Raw genomic sequence first — 12,783 nt, forward strand, 5'->3', positions numbered from 1 at the left:
TTCTCTCTCATACCAGATCTCTCACAGAAGAATTAATTGGAAGGTCACACGTCTTTATTTGTTGAATGTACACTATGCATCTTCTTGTATTGGGGCAGACCTCTTATACTCTGCATTAAGTTCAGGCATTCTACTTATTGCTGTCAGTTGAAGACAAATTACAAGCTTTGTTCATTGCTCAGCATATAAACATGTAAAGCTCATCCAGGGAACCTCCAGACATGTGTGTGTGTGTGTGTGTTTGCAGTTGTGTTCTGCAACATTTATTAAATGCAATGGATGCAGTAACAGTGCATTAGTTGTGGCCTTATACTAGGCAGTCCGTACACTATTCTGCTTTATTAGTTCTGTGTTGATTCCCCAAAGTTTTTTGCACTATTGTTGGGAACTACAGCGCAACAAAAGCAGCTTGATTAAACCACCAGAACATTTGTGATATAAGAAGTTACAGGATTTCAGCAGGAAGGTATGTGAACTGCACTGACTGGAAACGAAACAGAATGCCTGCCCTGAAACCTTTGCAGGGGCAAACGGTATTGAGTGTGGGATCCCATGCAATTAGCACAAACCCATGATGAGCACAAATAATCACGCTTGCACAATAAAAGGATGCCCAGAGGGGCATGTAGTCAGATTGGAGCTAGCCACTAAGATTGTTTAAATTATATAGTCCTGTGGAGTTCCATTTTTCCTAACCCAGTTTCTCATACAACGTTTGCAACACATTTAACTGAAACACTTCTTTGATGTTTCTAGATCCAGCCTGGCTCTTCTAATCAGAGTTTGTCATCTCTGGAGTTGATAACAAATGGGAAAATGCCTGAACATAGCATTTGCAGTTTGTCCAATAATTGGACGTTTAATAACTGTTCTTCTTTTCTGCAGAACCTGCCTCTTCAGACACTCTTGAAGTTTATGATTGACATTGCTAGTGGCATGGAGTACCTGAGCTCCAAAAACTTCATCCACAGAGACCTTGCTGCTCGGAATTGCATGTAAGTCCACAAAGTCCTTATTGGTTAACTGAAACATTTGCATAGATTAAGAGAAACAGAAAAGGTCAGTTGGGAAAGCCCAAGGCTTCCCAGGTGTGGCTGCAGCTGACTTAAGTCCATGAAGGAAACTAGGTCATGGAGAGCCTTTGTGAACAATGAAACAATTCATTGATTGCTTAGCTCTTGCAGGAGATCCAAACAACATTGCCTGCTGCTAATGCATCCATTGCAGGAAAGTTGCAATTTCCCAACATTCGGACTACTATTTTGAGTTGACAAGGAAAATGTGATTTGCCTCCCTTCCAACGCCACATGAGTGCTCTGAAAACGATTGGGTGGGGAACTTTTGGCTGTCTATATACGTCAAAGTGCAAGTAGATAAATAGGTACCTCTCCAGCGGGAAGGTAAATGGTGTTTCCGTGTGCTGCTCTGGTTCGCCAGAAGCAGCTTAATCATGCTAGCCACATGACCCAGAAGCTTTACGCCAACTCCCTCGGCCAATAAAGCGAGATGAGCGTCACAACCTCAGAGTTGGTCATGACTGGACCTAATGGTCAGGGATCCCTTTACCCTTTACCTTATATTACTTGACTCCGGCCCACATCATCCCTGGGCACTGGCCATGCTGGCTGAGGCTGATAGGAGTTGGAGTCCAATATCATCTGAAAGGTCACAGACTTCCCTTCCCTGCACTAATATCATGGATGCATCTTTCACACTTCTCCATGGCATGAGCCTCACACCTTCCCAACTCCCCAGCCTGAACCTGTGCCATTTTGTCATGTTTTCCCCCAATATATTCCCTGTGGGTGTGTACTCTCCTGTTGAAGTTCTGAGGTGTGACTAACCAAAAAGACAAGCAGCGAGCTCATATAACCCATCTCTTAGACTGCCCACCATTTCAGGAAGGTGGTGACATTGACTCAGAAAGACAAGGCAAGGAGAAATGTTTCAACAAAGGAAAATGTGGGAAGGCTTGCAGGAGAGGATAATTTTTATTTTTTTAAAGAAAGATACATAAAGGAAAAAGCTATTCCCCCCCCCGCCTCAAATTTTATTTATTGTTTATTTTATTTAGCAAATGTATATACCTCTCAATCAAAAGAAAAATCTCTCTTAAGTGGCAAACAGTTTTCAAAAGTGTAACACAATATAAAATTCAAAACATGGGTAGAATTCAGAATCACGCTGTGACAAATGTTCCCTCTGCACAAGCATTTTAGTTTGCTAGATGGAAGAATCCCCCTCCCCTGAATGTTGTTCTGGGGGCGGGATTCTCATGACCTCCCCCCCAAGACTTATTTTTTCAGGGAAATAAGCGGAAATTTTTCTGCATAAGCAGAAATCCTTGCACAGGGCTCCACTGATAGGGCTTGTCAAGTGAATCCCATCCTTTATTTTTACTGAGACGAGGCAGATCAAAATCAAACAGAGCCATGAAAGTGTCAGAAGTAAGTCTGGAAGACCATAAGGAGGAGTTGTGTTTGGCTGTTCCTAAGCAGAAACCCTCTTCTCTCTCCTATCCCATTCTGTGGGGAATTGGATATTATGGTACGGATATTAGTATGCATATAGCACTTCATCTTTTTCTTTTTTTTAAATCTCTTTTGCAACATTGTCTGGAGAGGTGTTTAGAAAATTTAGACCAGTCAAATAAGTGGAGCAACTGGAAAAATCTATAGCAACTTTGTTACACAGACGTATGCTTGGGTACCATTCTGCTATTGTCATGGGTATTTCTCATGATATCAGTGGCCTCTTCAGCCTTCCTCTCAGGGGATGTGTGCAGGTCTTTGAGGAGCTGCTGGGAAGGATAGGGAAGGGGTCTGTTGGGCCCTTCAAGAGCTGATGGCTCCCCTGCTTCTTCTCACTCCTCCTTGAAGGAGGCAAGCTGAAGTGAATCACCTCATCTGTTTGAAACCAGCATCCTCTCCCTGTCACATAGGAAGGTGCCTTCTACTGAGGCAGACCATTGGTTCATCTAGCTCTGCGTTGTCTACACTGACTGGCAATGGCTGTCCAGGCAGGAGTCTCTCCCAGCCTTACCTGGAGATGCCAGGGATTGAGGCTGGGACCTTCTGCATGCAGGGCAGCTGCTCTTCCACTGAGCTATGCCCTATGGCCTTTAGACATAGGTAGCTCACTTCCTAAGGTAAACAGCTGGGAGACTACCAGTCATGCCGACTACTCAGCAGGTGTTAGCTGCTGATGACTCAGGTTCACCAATAGTCTTAAGCATACTTAGCCCTGTGAGACTCTCAAGCCAGGGAAGGTGGTAGTGTTTGAAGGAGAAACCTGCACTTGTTGTTTTCTTCCTGAGTATGCCAAGTTTTTTTTTTATTAAGGATTTTCTTGTTTTACAGAAGTAAGTGTAATGCCTTGTATTTTTTTCCCCATGTAACATTTTTACAAATCCGTTTCATTTGTTGAGGCATTAGGGGGAGAAGAAAAAAAAGAAAGGGGGGTGGAGAGAGGGAAGATGGATGGGGGTGGGGTCGGGTGGCGGTGTTTCTATTATGTTTAATGTATGTAGAGTTTGGTGTCAGCGTTGCTTGTGTTGTTCACTTGTGTTCCTTTGGTGGTGAGAGAGGTTGGGGTTGGCCTAGGGTGTGGTTGTTTGCTTGTGATTGGCTGTGGTGATCTTTGTTTTCGTGGGTGGGTGAGGTGGGTGGGTGTTTTGGATCAGGTTAGCCATATTGATTTGTATGCTGTTGGTGGATTATTGTCATTGTCCTGTTGGGCTGTGTATGTGATAAAGGGGAGCCATACCGGGGTGAAGGCGTCTTCTTCTGTTTGTCCCTGTGTCAGTTTCAGTTTATTAGTTAATTTTTCTAGTAGGGCTGTTTCCCATACTATTTGGTACCATTGGTCCATGCTTACTCCTGACAGGTCTCTCCAGTGTCTGGTTATAGTGTTTCTGGCTGCTGAAAGTAGGTGGGTTATGAGTTCTTTGTGGTGTAAATGGGCATTGTTGTCTTGGAAGATGTTTAGTAGGGCCAATTCTGGGGTGAAGTCTATTACTTGCTTAGTTATTTTACATATTTCTTGTATGGCTGTTGTCCAGAATAGTTGGATTTTGGGACACTCCCACCACATGTGGAGGTATGTGCCTGTGGAGGTGCACCCTCTCCAGCATTTTGGTGAGGTTCCTGGGTGTATTAGCGCTAGTTTCCTTGGTGTTAGGTACCACCTGTAGGTGAGTTTCAGTGTGAGTTCTTTTCTTTTCGTTGATATGGATTTAAAGGGGGGTTTAGACCACATTCTGGTCCATTGAGTGGGGTTAATCTCATAGCCTATGTCATTCTCCCATTGTTTTTTGATTGCATCTAGGGAATTTGCGGGATTTTGGAGTAGTATTTTGTATATTGCGGATACCGTCCCTTTACCGTTTCCCTTTGTTGTTAGGAGGAGGTTTTCGAAGGTTGTCAGGGGCCTAGTTGCTGCTGATTTTACTGTTGGGTTGTTTAAGAGGGCATGTAGTTGGTGTTGTGTTAACCAGGGCATTTGGGTGTCTTCTAGTTTGTCTTGTATTTCTTGTGTTGACAAGGGTTTGTTATTTTTATAAAAGTCTATTAGGCGATATAAGCCTTTGGTTCGCCAGGTTTTTATCTTGAGGTTTTGTGCTGCATGGTGGAATAATGGGTGGTACGCCAGGGGGATTAGTGGGGATGGGGTTGGGGATAGTTTGCCTATTTGTGTTTTCCATGCTTTGAGCATGGTCTGTGTGTACCTGTTAAGTGTTGTGGGAATTTTCTTTAGTTTGTTTGGGAGGAGTGGGTAGGTTGTGGTGCAGGTATTTTCAATTGTGTCCCTCTCTAGGTGTACCCATTGTTTTGTCTCATCTTCTAGTATATATGGGATTATATGGCATATTTGGTTGGCATTGTAATATGCTTCTATGTTGGGGATTCCCCATCCTCCTTCTGAGGTGGGGAGGTGCAGGTATTTGGGGCTTATTCTTGGTTTTTTATGTGAGAAGATGAAAGAGTGTAGTTTTCTCTGCCAACTGCGAAGTTGGGTTGACTGAGTATGCCAAGTTGCTTGAATTCTTTTTTCTTCTTTTTTGTTTCCTTTAGGTTGGATGAATACATGAACGTGTGTGTTGCTGATTTTGGGCTTTCAAAGAAAATCTATAGTGGAGACTATTACCGCCAGGGCTGTGCCTCCAAGCTGCCAGTGAAGTGGCTTGCCCTGGAAAGCCTGGCGGACAATCTCTACACAACACATAGTGATGTGGTGAGCCTTCTTTGCTCTTCCCAGGAGCACCTGTTTCCCTACGTACAAATTCTGTTGCCGCAAAAACCATGAAGATTCTTGTAGCACCTTAAAGACGATCACATTTATCCAGGCATAAGCCGGGGTGGGGACCTCCAGCCTGCCAGGCCAAATTTGGCCTGGCACAGGTCTCCGTTTGGCCTGCCAGGCCATTTTTTCCAAGCCACACACACCTGCCCCAAATGTGATGTCAGCTGTGGGCAAGGGATATGTATATGGAAACTGGGAGGCTCAATTGCACAGGCAATCCCTGCAGAAAGCAACTTGGCCGCCCCTATGCTTGGCACTGGGAAACACTGAGCAAAGCACCTTGGAAGCCCTGGGCTAATATCACACAACGTTTGTGCTCAACGTTTCCCAGTGCCAAGCATAGGGCTGGCCAAGCTGCTTTCTGTGGCATTTGCCTCTGATGAGGGAGCATCACGCTTCTCAGTCCAAAGCCAATGCTGGCAATTTTGCAAAATCGAAGTGTGGTGTGCGTGTGAAAGTGCCTTGCACGTCACCAGGGCTGTGACGGAGCTCTGAAACATAAAGCAGCATGAAACAAAAGAAGCGTTTGCAGAGTTGTTACTGTTCTTTATATCATGTCATCAGGGCACACATGGTGCTTTTGATGCTAGGGAAACAACAGCGGAAAGGGAGGGAAGTGGAGGCAGGGGAAGAACACTGAGTCATGGGAACTAGACAGTGGGCCAGAGGCACAGTGTTCTGTGGAGAAGATCCTTTTTTCTATGAACTGAAGAAGAACCCTGCTGGATCAGACCAAAGATCTATTTAGCCTAGCATCTCGTTTCTCACAGTGGCCAACCAGTTGCTTCTGGGAAGCCCATAAAGAATAGGCCTCTCCTGCCCATTCATCCCCAACACACACACATAATGGAAAGAACGAAAGAACGCATTTCTTACATTTGTATGCTGCCCATTATAACTTGGTTTTCTGTGCAGCTTCCGGAGACATCACAATACGATTCACACAGTTCTAACACGGTGCGATTACTGAGAAAGATAACTGATTGTCATATTGTATGCTACCCTGAGCTCCCATGTAAGGATACAAATATCACATTTTGTTAATATAGCATGATTGCTCTGCAAAAAGAAGACTGCTCCCTCTAGTGTAATGTTGTGGTAGTCCTCGGCCGAAGAGGGATGTTTGTGTTCTTTAACAACTGGATTTTAAAAAGCAATGAGTTACCGTATTTTTCGCTCTATAAGACGCACCAGACCACAAGACGCACCTAGTTTTGGGAGGAGGAAAACAATAAAAAAAATATTCTGAATATCAGAAGCCAGAACAGCAAGAGGGATCGCTTCACAGTGAAAGCAGCAATCCCTCTTGCTGTTCTGGCTTCTGGGATAGCTGCGCAGCCTGCATTCGCTCCATAAGATGCACACACATTTTCCCTTACTTTTTAGGAGGGAAAAAGAGAGTCTTATAGAGCAAAAAATACAGTACATACCTATTAGCAGTTAGTTGTCTTTTCTGGGCCTGTTAAAATGATCCTCAGTTTGTGCAGGTAAAGAACCGCTTTTAATATTATTTAGGATTATTTACAGAAGGAGGAAAGGTAGAAAATTATGAATGAAAGCACAGTCCTTTGACACACTCAGACTGAACTGTACTGGAACAGGAAATCTAGGAATCATCTCTGTCCGATTATACTGGGAGCAAGACTGAAAAAAAGACTGATATTCTAAGCATGTTTCTTCTCCTGAAATTGTTTTTAAATATGTTTCTCCCATTTGTTTAACTATTATTTCCCCCCTCCCCTACTGTATTTCAGTGGGCATTTGGTGTGACAATGTGGGAAATTGTGACGCGGGGGCAAACTCCTTATGCAGGCATTGAGAATGCAGAAATTTACAACTACCTCATCAGTGGAAACAGACTGAAACAGCCCCTGGAGTGCTTGGAAGATGTGTGAGTAGTTTATTAAGCCATTTGGTTTTCCAAACATGAACATTTTCTTCTACAGTGCAGACCACACTATGATAAGCTGAAGTTCCATAAAAATACAGCCATACTTTGGGCCAGCTCAGATAGGAGGAAGTCCCACTGGGCTGTGCCCATTGTAGAGAATGCTTTCTTAATGGACAGAGGGGTGGGTTGCATGATTTAGTTGAGATTCTTCCATATTATTTTGATACTGTTCAGCTTGCCTTCAATGTGCTTTTGCCAACGTGCTTTTGAAAATGTATTTTGCAATCAAAACAGAAACAAATCTGTTTAACCACTGTGTTCCACTGGGCAGAGGGAACACACACTGGTATGCAGCTTTTATTTTTAAAATATAAATATATGTTCCCAGTGCAGCTTACACAGCCTTTGGTTGTCCCGAGGTGCTTCTTTTCTCATTTTGTTTTGTTCTGTTTGTCGTGCAGCTACGATCTCATGTGCAGATGCTGGCATTCAGAACCTAAACTACGCCCCAGCTTCGGAGCCCTGAAACTGCAACTAGAAATGATCTTGGCCAGACTGTCTTTGCTCTCATCCAGTCAGGACCCCTTGTATGTCAACATTGGGAAGCCACAAGAAGCTTACAGGAATGACCCCTCAACGGACTGTCCCTTTGGAACATTGGACGGTGACGCGAACATTGCAGGAGCAGCTGCTGCCGCTGTCACGAGTGACTATCGTTACATCATGAGCCCCTTGTGCCTTGGGAGTGATGCTGAAAGCGAAAGGCATCCGGACGCACCTGAGGGGGAAGCCAGGAGCCTTCTTTATGATTTGGAGATGGGACCAAAACAATGTTAGCCTGAAAGGAAGGGGGGGGGAATGACACTCCACTCTCCTCCAATAAGATGTGTGCATTTTTATCATCATCTGGTACTGCTTTACAAAGACAGTTGTAGGCTGCTTTTAACCAGCATAGGTAGCTGTAAAATGAGCTACTTCTGCAGCTGTTTGAGTTGCTGTGGCTCATGCTCAAAATGACCACAAATCTTTATCACCTATTGGCCTTCTGAAACTAACTTCCTGCAATGGTGAAATGAAATCCAGTGGGAGTGGCCTAGTCTGTACTTACAGCCAACGAATGCCTGTTCGTCAACCGAGTTGATAACGGAATATTGGAGTTGAGCAGGGTGCTACTCAACATTCTCTCTTTTTTGGTAAGATTTTCCAGCTCTGAGCAAGGAAGATTGGGACCAGCACATGCGATGGGGAAATGATCTGCTATTGATGGATACTGTATTTAAGGGCGTGAGGGGGAACAGTAGTTTAGCAGTACCACCTAGTCCTCTTGTCTACCTCAGTGGTTCTCAAACTGGCTGCTTCTGTACAATGAAGAAATCTTGCGCCGTTTCTCAGATTGTTACAGTATTTGGTTGTTGGATGGAAGCATTCCTCAAGGCTGACATTGCAGCTAAGCAACAACATGCGGGCACGGTTTTTGCCAGCCTGATACCCTCCAGATCTTTTTTGGCTACAGTTCCTATCAGCGCCCGGCAGAGCAGCCGATGGGATTTGTAGAAGAAAACATCTAGAGGCCACCAAGTTGGTGAAGGCTGTTCTGACATCTCCCTGCAGAGTTGGCCTTCTCCCACACTGCAGGACTGGGTTTTCTTGTCTTTCTTTGCTTTTTGATGTTCGACATGAAGTTGGTTGTACGCACAGTTGCCTTGTCAGCAAAACTCTGTGACAGGGTGACAAATGCATACAGACGAAACCAAACTTCAAACAGACTTTGAGAGACCAGTGTAGGACAAGCAGTTAGCGCATGGGAAAATTTGATACTAAGGCTGCAGTAGCATACTTACCTATGTAGGAATAAGTCCCACTGAACTCAGTGGGACTTACTTCTGAGCAGACACGTCTAGGATAGCACTGTGTGGACAAAGTACAAAAAGTGCATATACGAAAAGGAGGTCTATAATGATAGTAAGAGGCAGAACTTTAAATTAAAAACAGACGTTTATTTTATAAATTTTATCCTAAAAAAATTAATATTAGCTGCAGCAAGGAAATTGCTCAGTTGACATCAGCAGAAAAACTCAGTAGGTACCAATGGAATGCTTTACATGCAGAGAAGTAGTTTTCAGTCAGAAAGACTTTGAGAATCACTGGCTTACTTCATTAGAGGTTGTTCCAGCATTCTGCAGAGGTTCAACACTGCATTGGAGCATAACTTCACGTATTTTGGTAACCTTACAGAAGGAAATGTTCATTTTTGAGCTCTCATTTTTCCAATAAGCCTGTTTTGATTAATCATAACTGAAAAGAATAACACGTGCTTTGAAGAAGACTACTTTGACAATGTGTAAATCAGTCAGTGTTTTTGTATTTTGCTGTTCCTAACATAAGGTATGCCTAGGGCATTACATCTTACCATGGCTGCCTGAAATTTTATTGAGCTGTTAGAAAAATTCCCTAATGCAGCAGTATTCAATATGCAGCCACAGAATCGCATTGGGTGCATCAATTTTTAAATTAAGTATTTTTCGGTCCAACTGGTTTCCATGAGAGTGCTTAACATATGTGTAGCTCTCTGCTGTTGAAATCCATAGGTATTAAAGCGGTGGGAGCAGGGGTGTTGGATCATGCCTAGTATTATATATGTTTCCAGGCTGCAGGTCTCTTATAGCAGGGATGGGGAACCTGTTGACTTTCCCAATGCTATTGTATTCCTAACTCCCACCAGCCTCTGCCAGTAGGATCAATGGTCACGGATTATGAGAACAGTTCTCCAACAATTTTCCCCATCTCTGCCTTAGAGGCTTTTGGCACAACAAAACTCCACCCACTGATAATATGTTTGCATTATTAGTTATGCTTTCTTTCCTATTGGGCTTACTGGCACGTTGCGTCAGGGCGCTGGCCTCTCAGGGGCACCACAGCGAGTGGGAGAGCTGTGCGCCTTTGCCGGCGGCCTCTTTCCCTGCACACCTGCCAGCTGTGCCTCGCCAGCTATATGACTGGTGGGCTGCAGCTTCCTTCCCAAGCTTCCGTGGAGGAGCGCGATCCCCACAGAGGCTTTGGGAAAAGATCAACAAATCAACAACTCTGGAAAAGAGGGGGCCTCGGAGGGATCTTCGCACCACAGCGCCGGATATGCTTAAGACGGCCCTGGTCATGCTTTCCTTTTTTTTGCTGTTTCATTCAGTGCTCACTGAGTCTACATTTCTTCCTGCCCCTTCTGAAACAAGGTAATCTAGAATTACTGGAATTCAAACCACCAAACAAATCCTCCTGAGAGACACTGACAAGGCCCCTTCTCATAACCCGTTTACCACTTTCAGGTGTTAACCAGTAATGTTCATATATGCCTTTCTAGATGGTTAAAAGACTGGAGTGGTCACTCTCATGTGCCAGGAACTTTGCAGAGTCAATAATTCATCCAAGCTTTTCCATCTCTGCCCTGTCTTTAGCACCATCCTTCAGCATGACTACGAAACAGAAGCCGGGGGCAGGGGTGATATGGGCTATGCAGCTGGAACTAGGCCCTGTTCTCTCATTTTATGCAACATTAACCATGCTGGTTGCGTGAACAAAGGAGTGGCTAAAGGTTTGATGGTTTGCATTGAGTTTTCATGAAAAACAAGCATAGAAATATTACACGTATTAATAAATCTGTTAGGTTGTGAACCACCCTGGGATCTGCGGGTGAAGGGCAGTATACAAATTCAATTAATAATAATAATAATAATAATAATAATAATAATAATAATAATGAAACAGCATGAGCTAGAGGGAAAGTTCTTGATTTGTGCAAACATCATCAGTGGTATGCTTTTATTGCCCGTGGTATCTGGTGTGCATATGGGCTTCCCATCATCACAACACTATATTACCAAAAGCAAGTAATAGATGTGGTGCTGGTGGTATGAGTTAAAAATGGTTTTATGAGTTAAAAATGGTTCTATGCAGTCAGTGCTGAGAAAGCCATATTCTATGTTCTGGAACGAAGCAGTAGATTTGGGATCAAAAACTTACATTAGAACAGTTCCTCTATCTACTTAACAAAACCCACCAGTTCCTCTACAAAATATTGTGATAGAAGCCCAAGTTTCAAATTATACTTTTGAGTTTGAATACATATGTGAAATAAGTATTTTGCAATTTCCAGCGTGGAAATTCTGCAGCATACTGCAGTTGTTTGGACCTGGGATTTTTATGGACACTCACCTGATTGAATTAAGACAGTCAAAGCAACTATCCTACAGAAACCTTCCCAATGAATGGCCTATGCAATAATTCAACATGGGTGTCGAGTGGAGTTTGTTAGACATTATGCCCTGCCTCCCTCAAGTTTACTAAACATGTTTACAGGAGACTGGTGAGAACATAGTTCTTAACCAAGTGCTGCCTTGTCACCATACCTGTGCTCTCATAGCAAACAGTGTGAAACATGTTGTTTAACAGACTGACCCTTTAGTTCCAGTATTCAAGAGTAAGCGTCTTTGCTTGTATGATCAGAACAGCATCACCCACACACAAGAGGGAAGTATCAACAGGTTAAAAGTTTGAAGTACCAAAAATAATGAAGGGGAAAACAAACCTAAGAGGGACCCTAAAGAGGCCTGAGCATGCTCAGTGGCTTATAATGCTGCTTGACTGTGGGGAGGTGGGATGGAACCCTAAACAGAAGCAGTCCATGCTGCAACCTTTTGTTGCAGCTCCCACTTGTGCCTCTTTCATTCGGAATTAAGTCTCATGAGTTCAGTGGGATTCATTCCCAAACAAATGTGCATCAGATTGCAGCTTATGTTTCCTGCAGCAGCCACCTAGCAAGCAGAGCAAGTGTATATATAAAATCTAATTTTCTGAAGCATGTCATTAGTTTTTATGCTTTTTTAAAATAAAATATGTACTGTGTCCTAGTGCTTGCTTTTTATTCCCTTCATGTCATCACTTTACCGTTGCTTTTATAAAAGTTTCAAAATAGAAAGAAACTTGACTGTTCCCAAGATCAAAGGTAAAGAGACCCCTGACAATTTAGTCCAGTGGCGAACAACTCTGGGGTTGCGGCGCTCATCTCGCTTTACAGGCCGAGGGAGACGGCTTTTGTCTGCTTCTGCAGACAGTTTTTTCTAGGTCATGTGGCCAGCATGACTGGCGAAACCAGAGCAGCACACGGAAATGCCATTTACCTTCCTGCCAGAGCAGTACCTAGTTATCTACTTGCACTTTTTGGCCTGCTTTTGAACTGCTAGGTTGGCAGGAGCAGGAACAGAGCAACAGAAGCTCACCCCATCACAGGGATTCAAACTTCCGGCCTTTCATTCGGCAAGCCCAAGCGGCACAGTGGTTTAACCCACAGCACCACCCGCGTCCCCTCTCCCAATATCAGACTACTACTTAAAACATTGTTCTCAAGGTTGAGTAGACAAAATTGAAGGGAAGGATAAGAGTGCACCAGCTTTCTCATGATGCATGACTACTTTAGCACTGCAGCTGCTGAAGCCTTTCCTCCTGCTATAAACCATTCATCAAGTGCTGCTTTGTGAAGTCTCATGCCAGCAACTTCTCAAAACTTCCATCAGAGTTGGTGTTGCCATTCGACAGAGTGA

At 43.8% G+C, this 12,783-nt stretch overlaps 1 protein-coding gene across 2 annotated transcripts in view; it reads left to right on the plus strand.

Moving 5' to 3' along the window:
* The window catches only part of TYRO3 (TYRO3 protein tyrosine kinase), a 66,637-nt gene extending 54,544 nt beyond the window's left edge, over positions 1-12,093 (plus strand). For both annotated transcript variants that reach the window (XM_081208179.1, XM_081208178.1), the window contains exons 16-19: positions 886-995; positions 5,073-5,232; positions 7,056-7,192; positions 7,654-12,093. In XM_081208179.1, the coding sequence (XP_081064305.1) occupies positions 886-995; positions 5,073-5,232; positions 7,056-7,192; positions 7,654-8,029 (783 nt within the window). In that variant the 3' untranslated portion in view covers positions 8,030-12,093. The remainder of the gene's footprint in view (positions 1-885; positions 996-5,072; positions 5,233-7,055; positions 7,193-7,653) is intronic.
* Positions 12,094-12,783: the final 690 nt, after the last annotated feature.

The sequence above is a fragment of the Podarcis bocagei genome, assembly GCF_964188305.1.
Source record: "Podarcis bocagei genome assembly, chromosome: 1".
Classification (NCBI taxonomy): domain Eukaryota; kingdom Metazoa; phylum Chordata; class Lepidosauria; order Squamata; family Lacertidae; genus Podarcis; species Podarcis bocagei.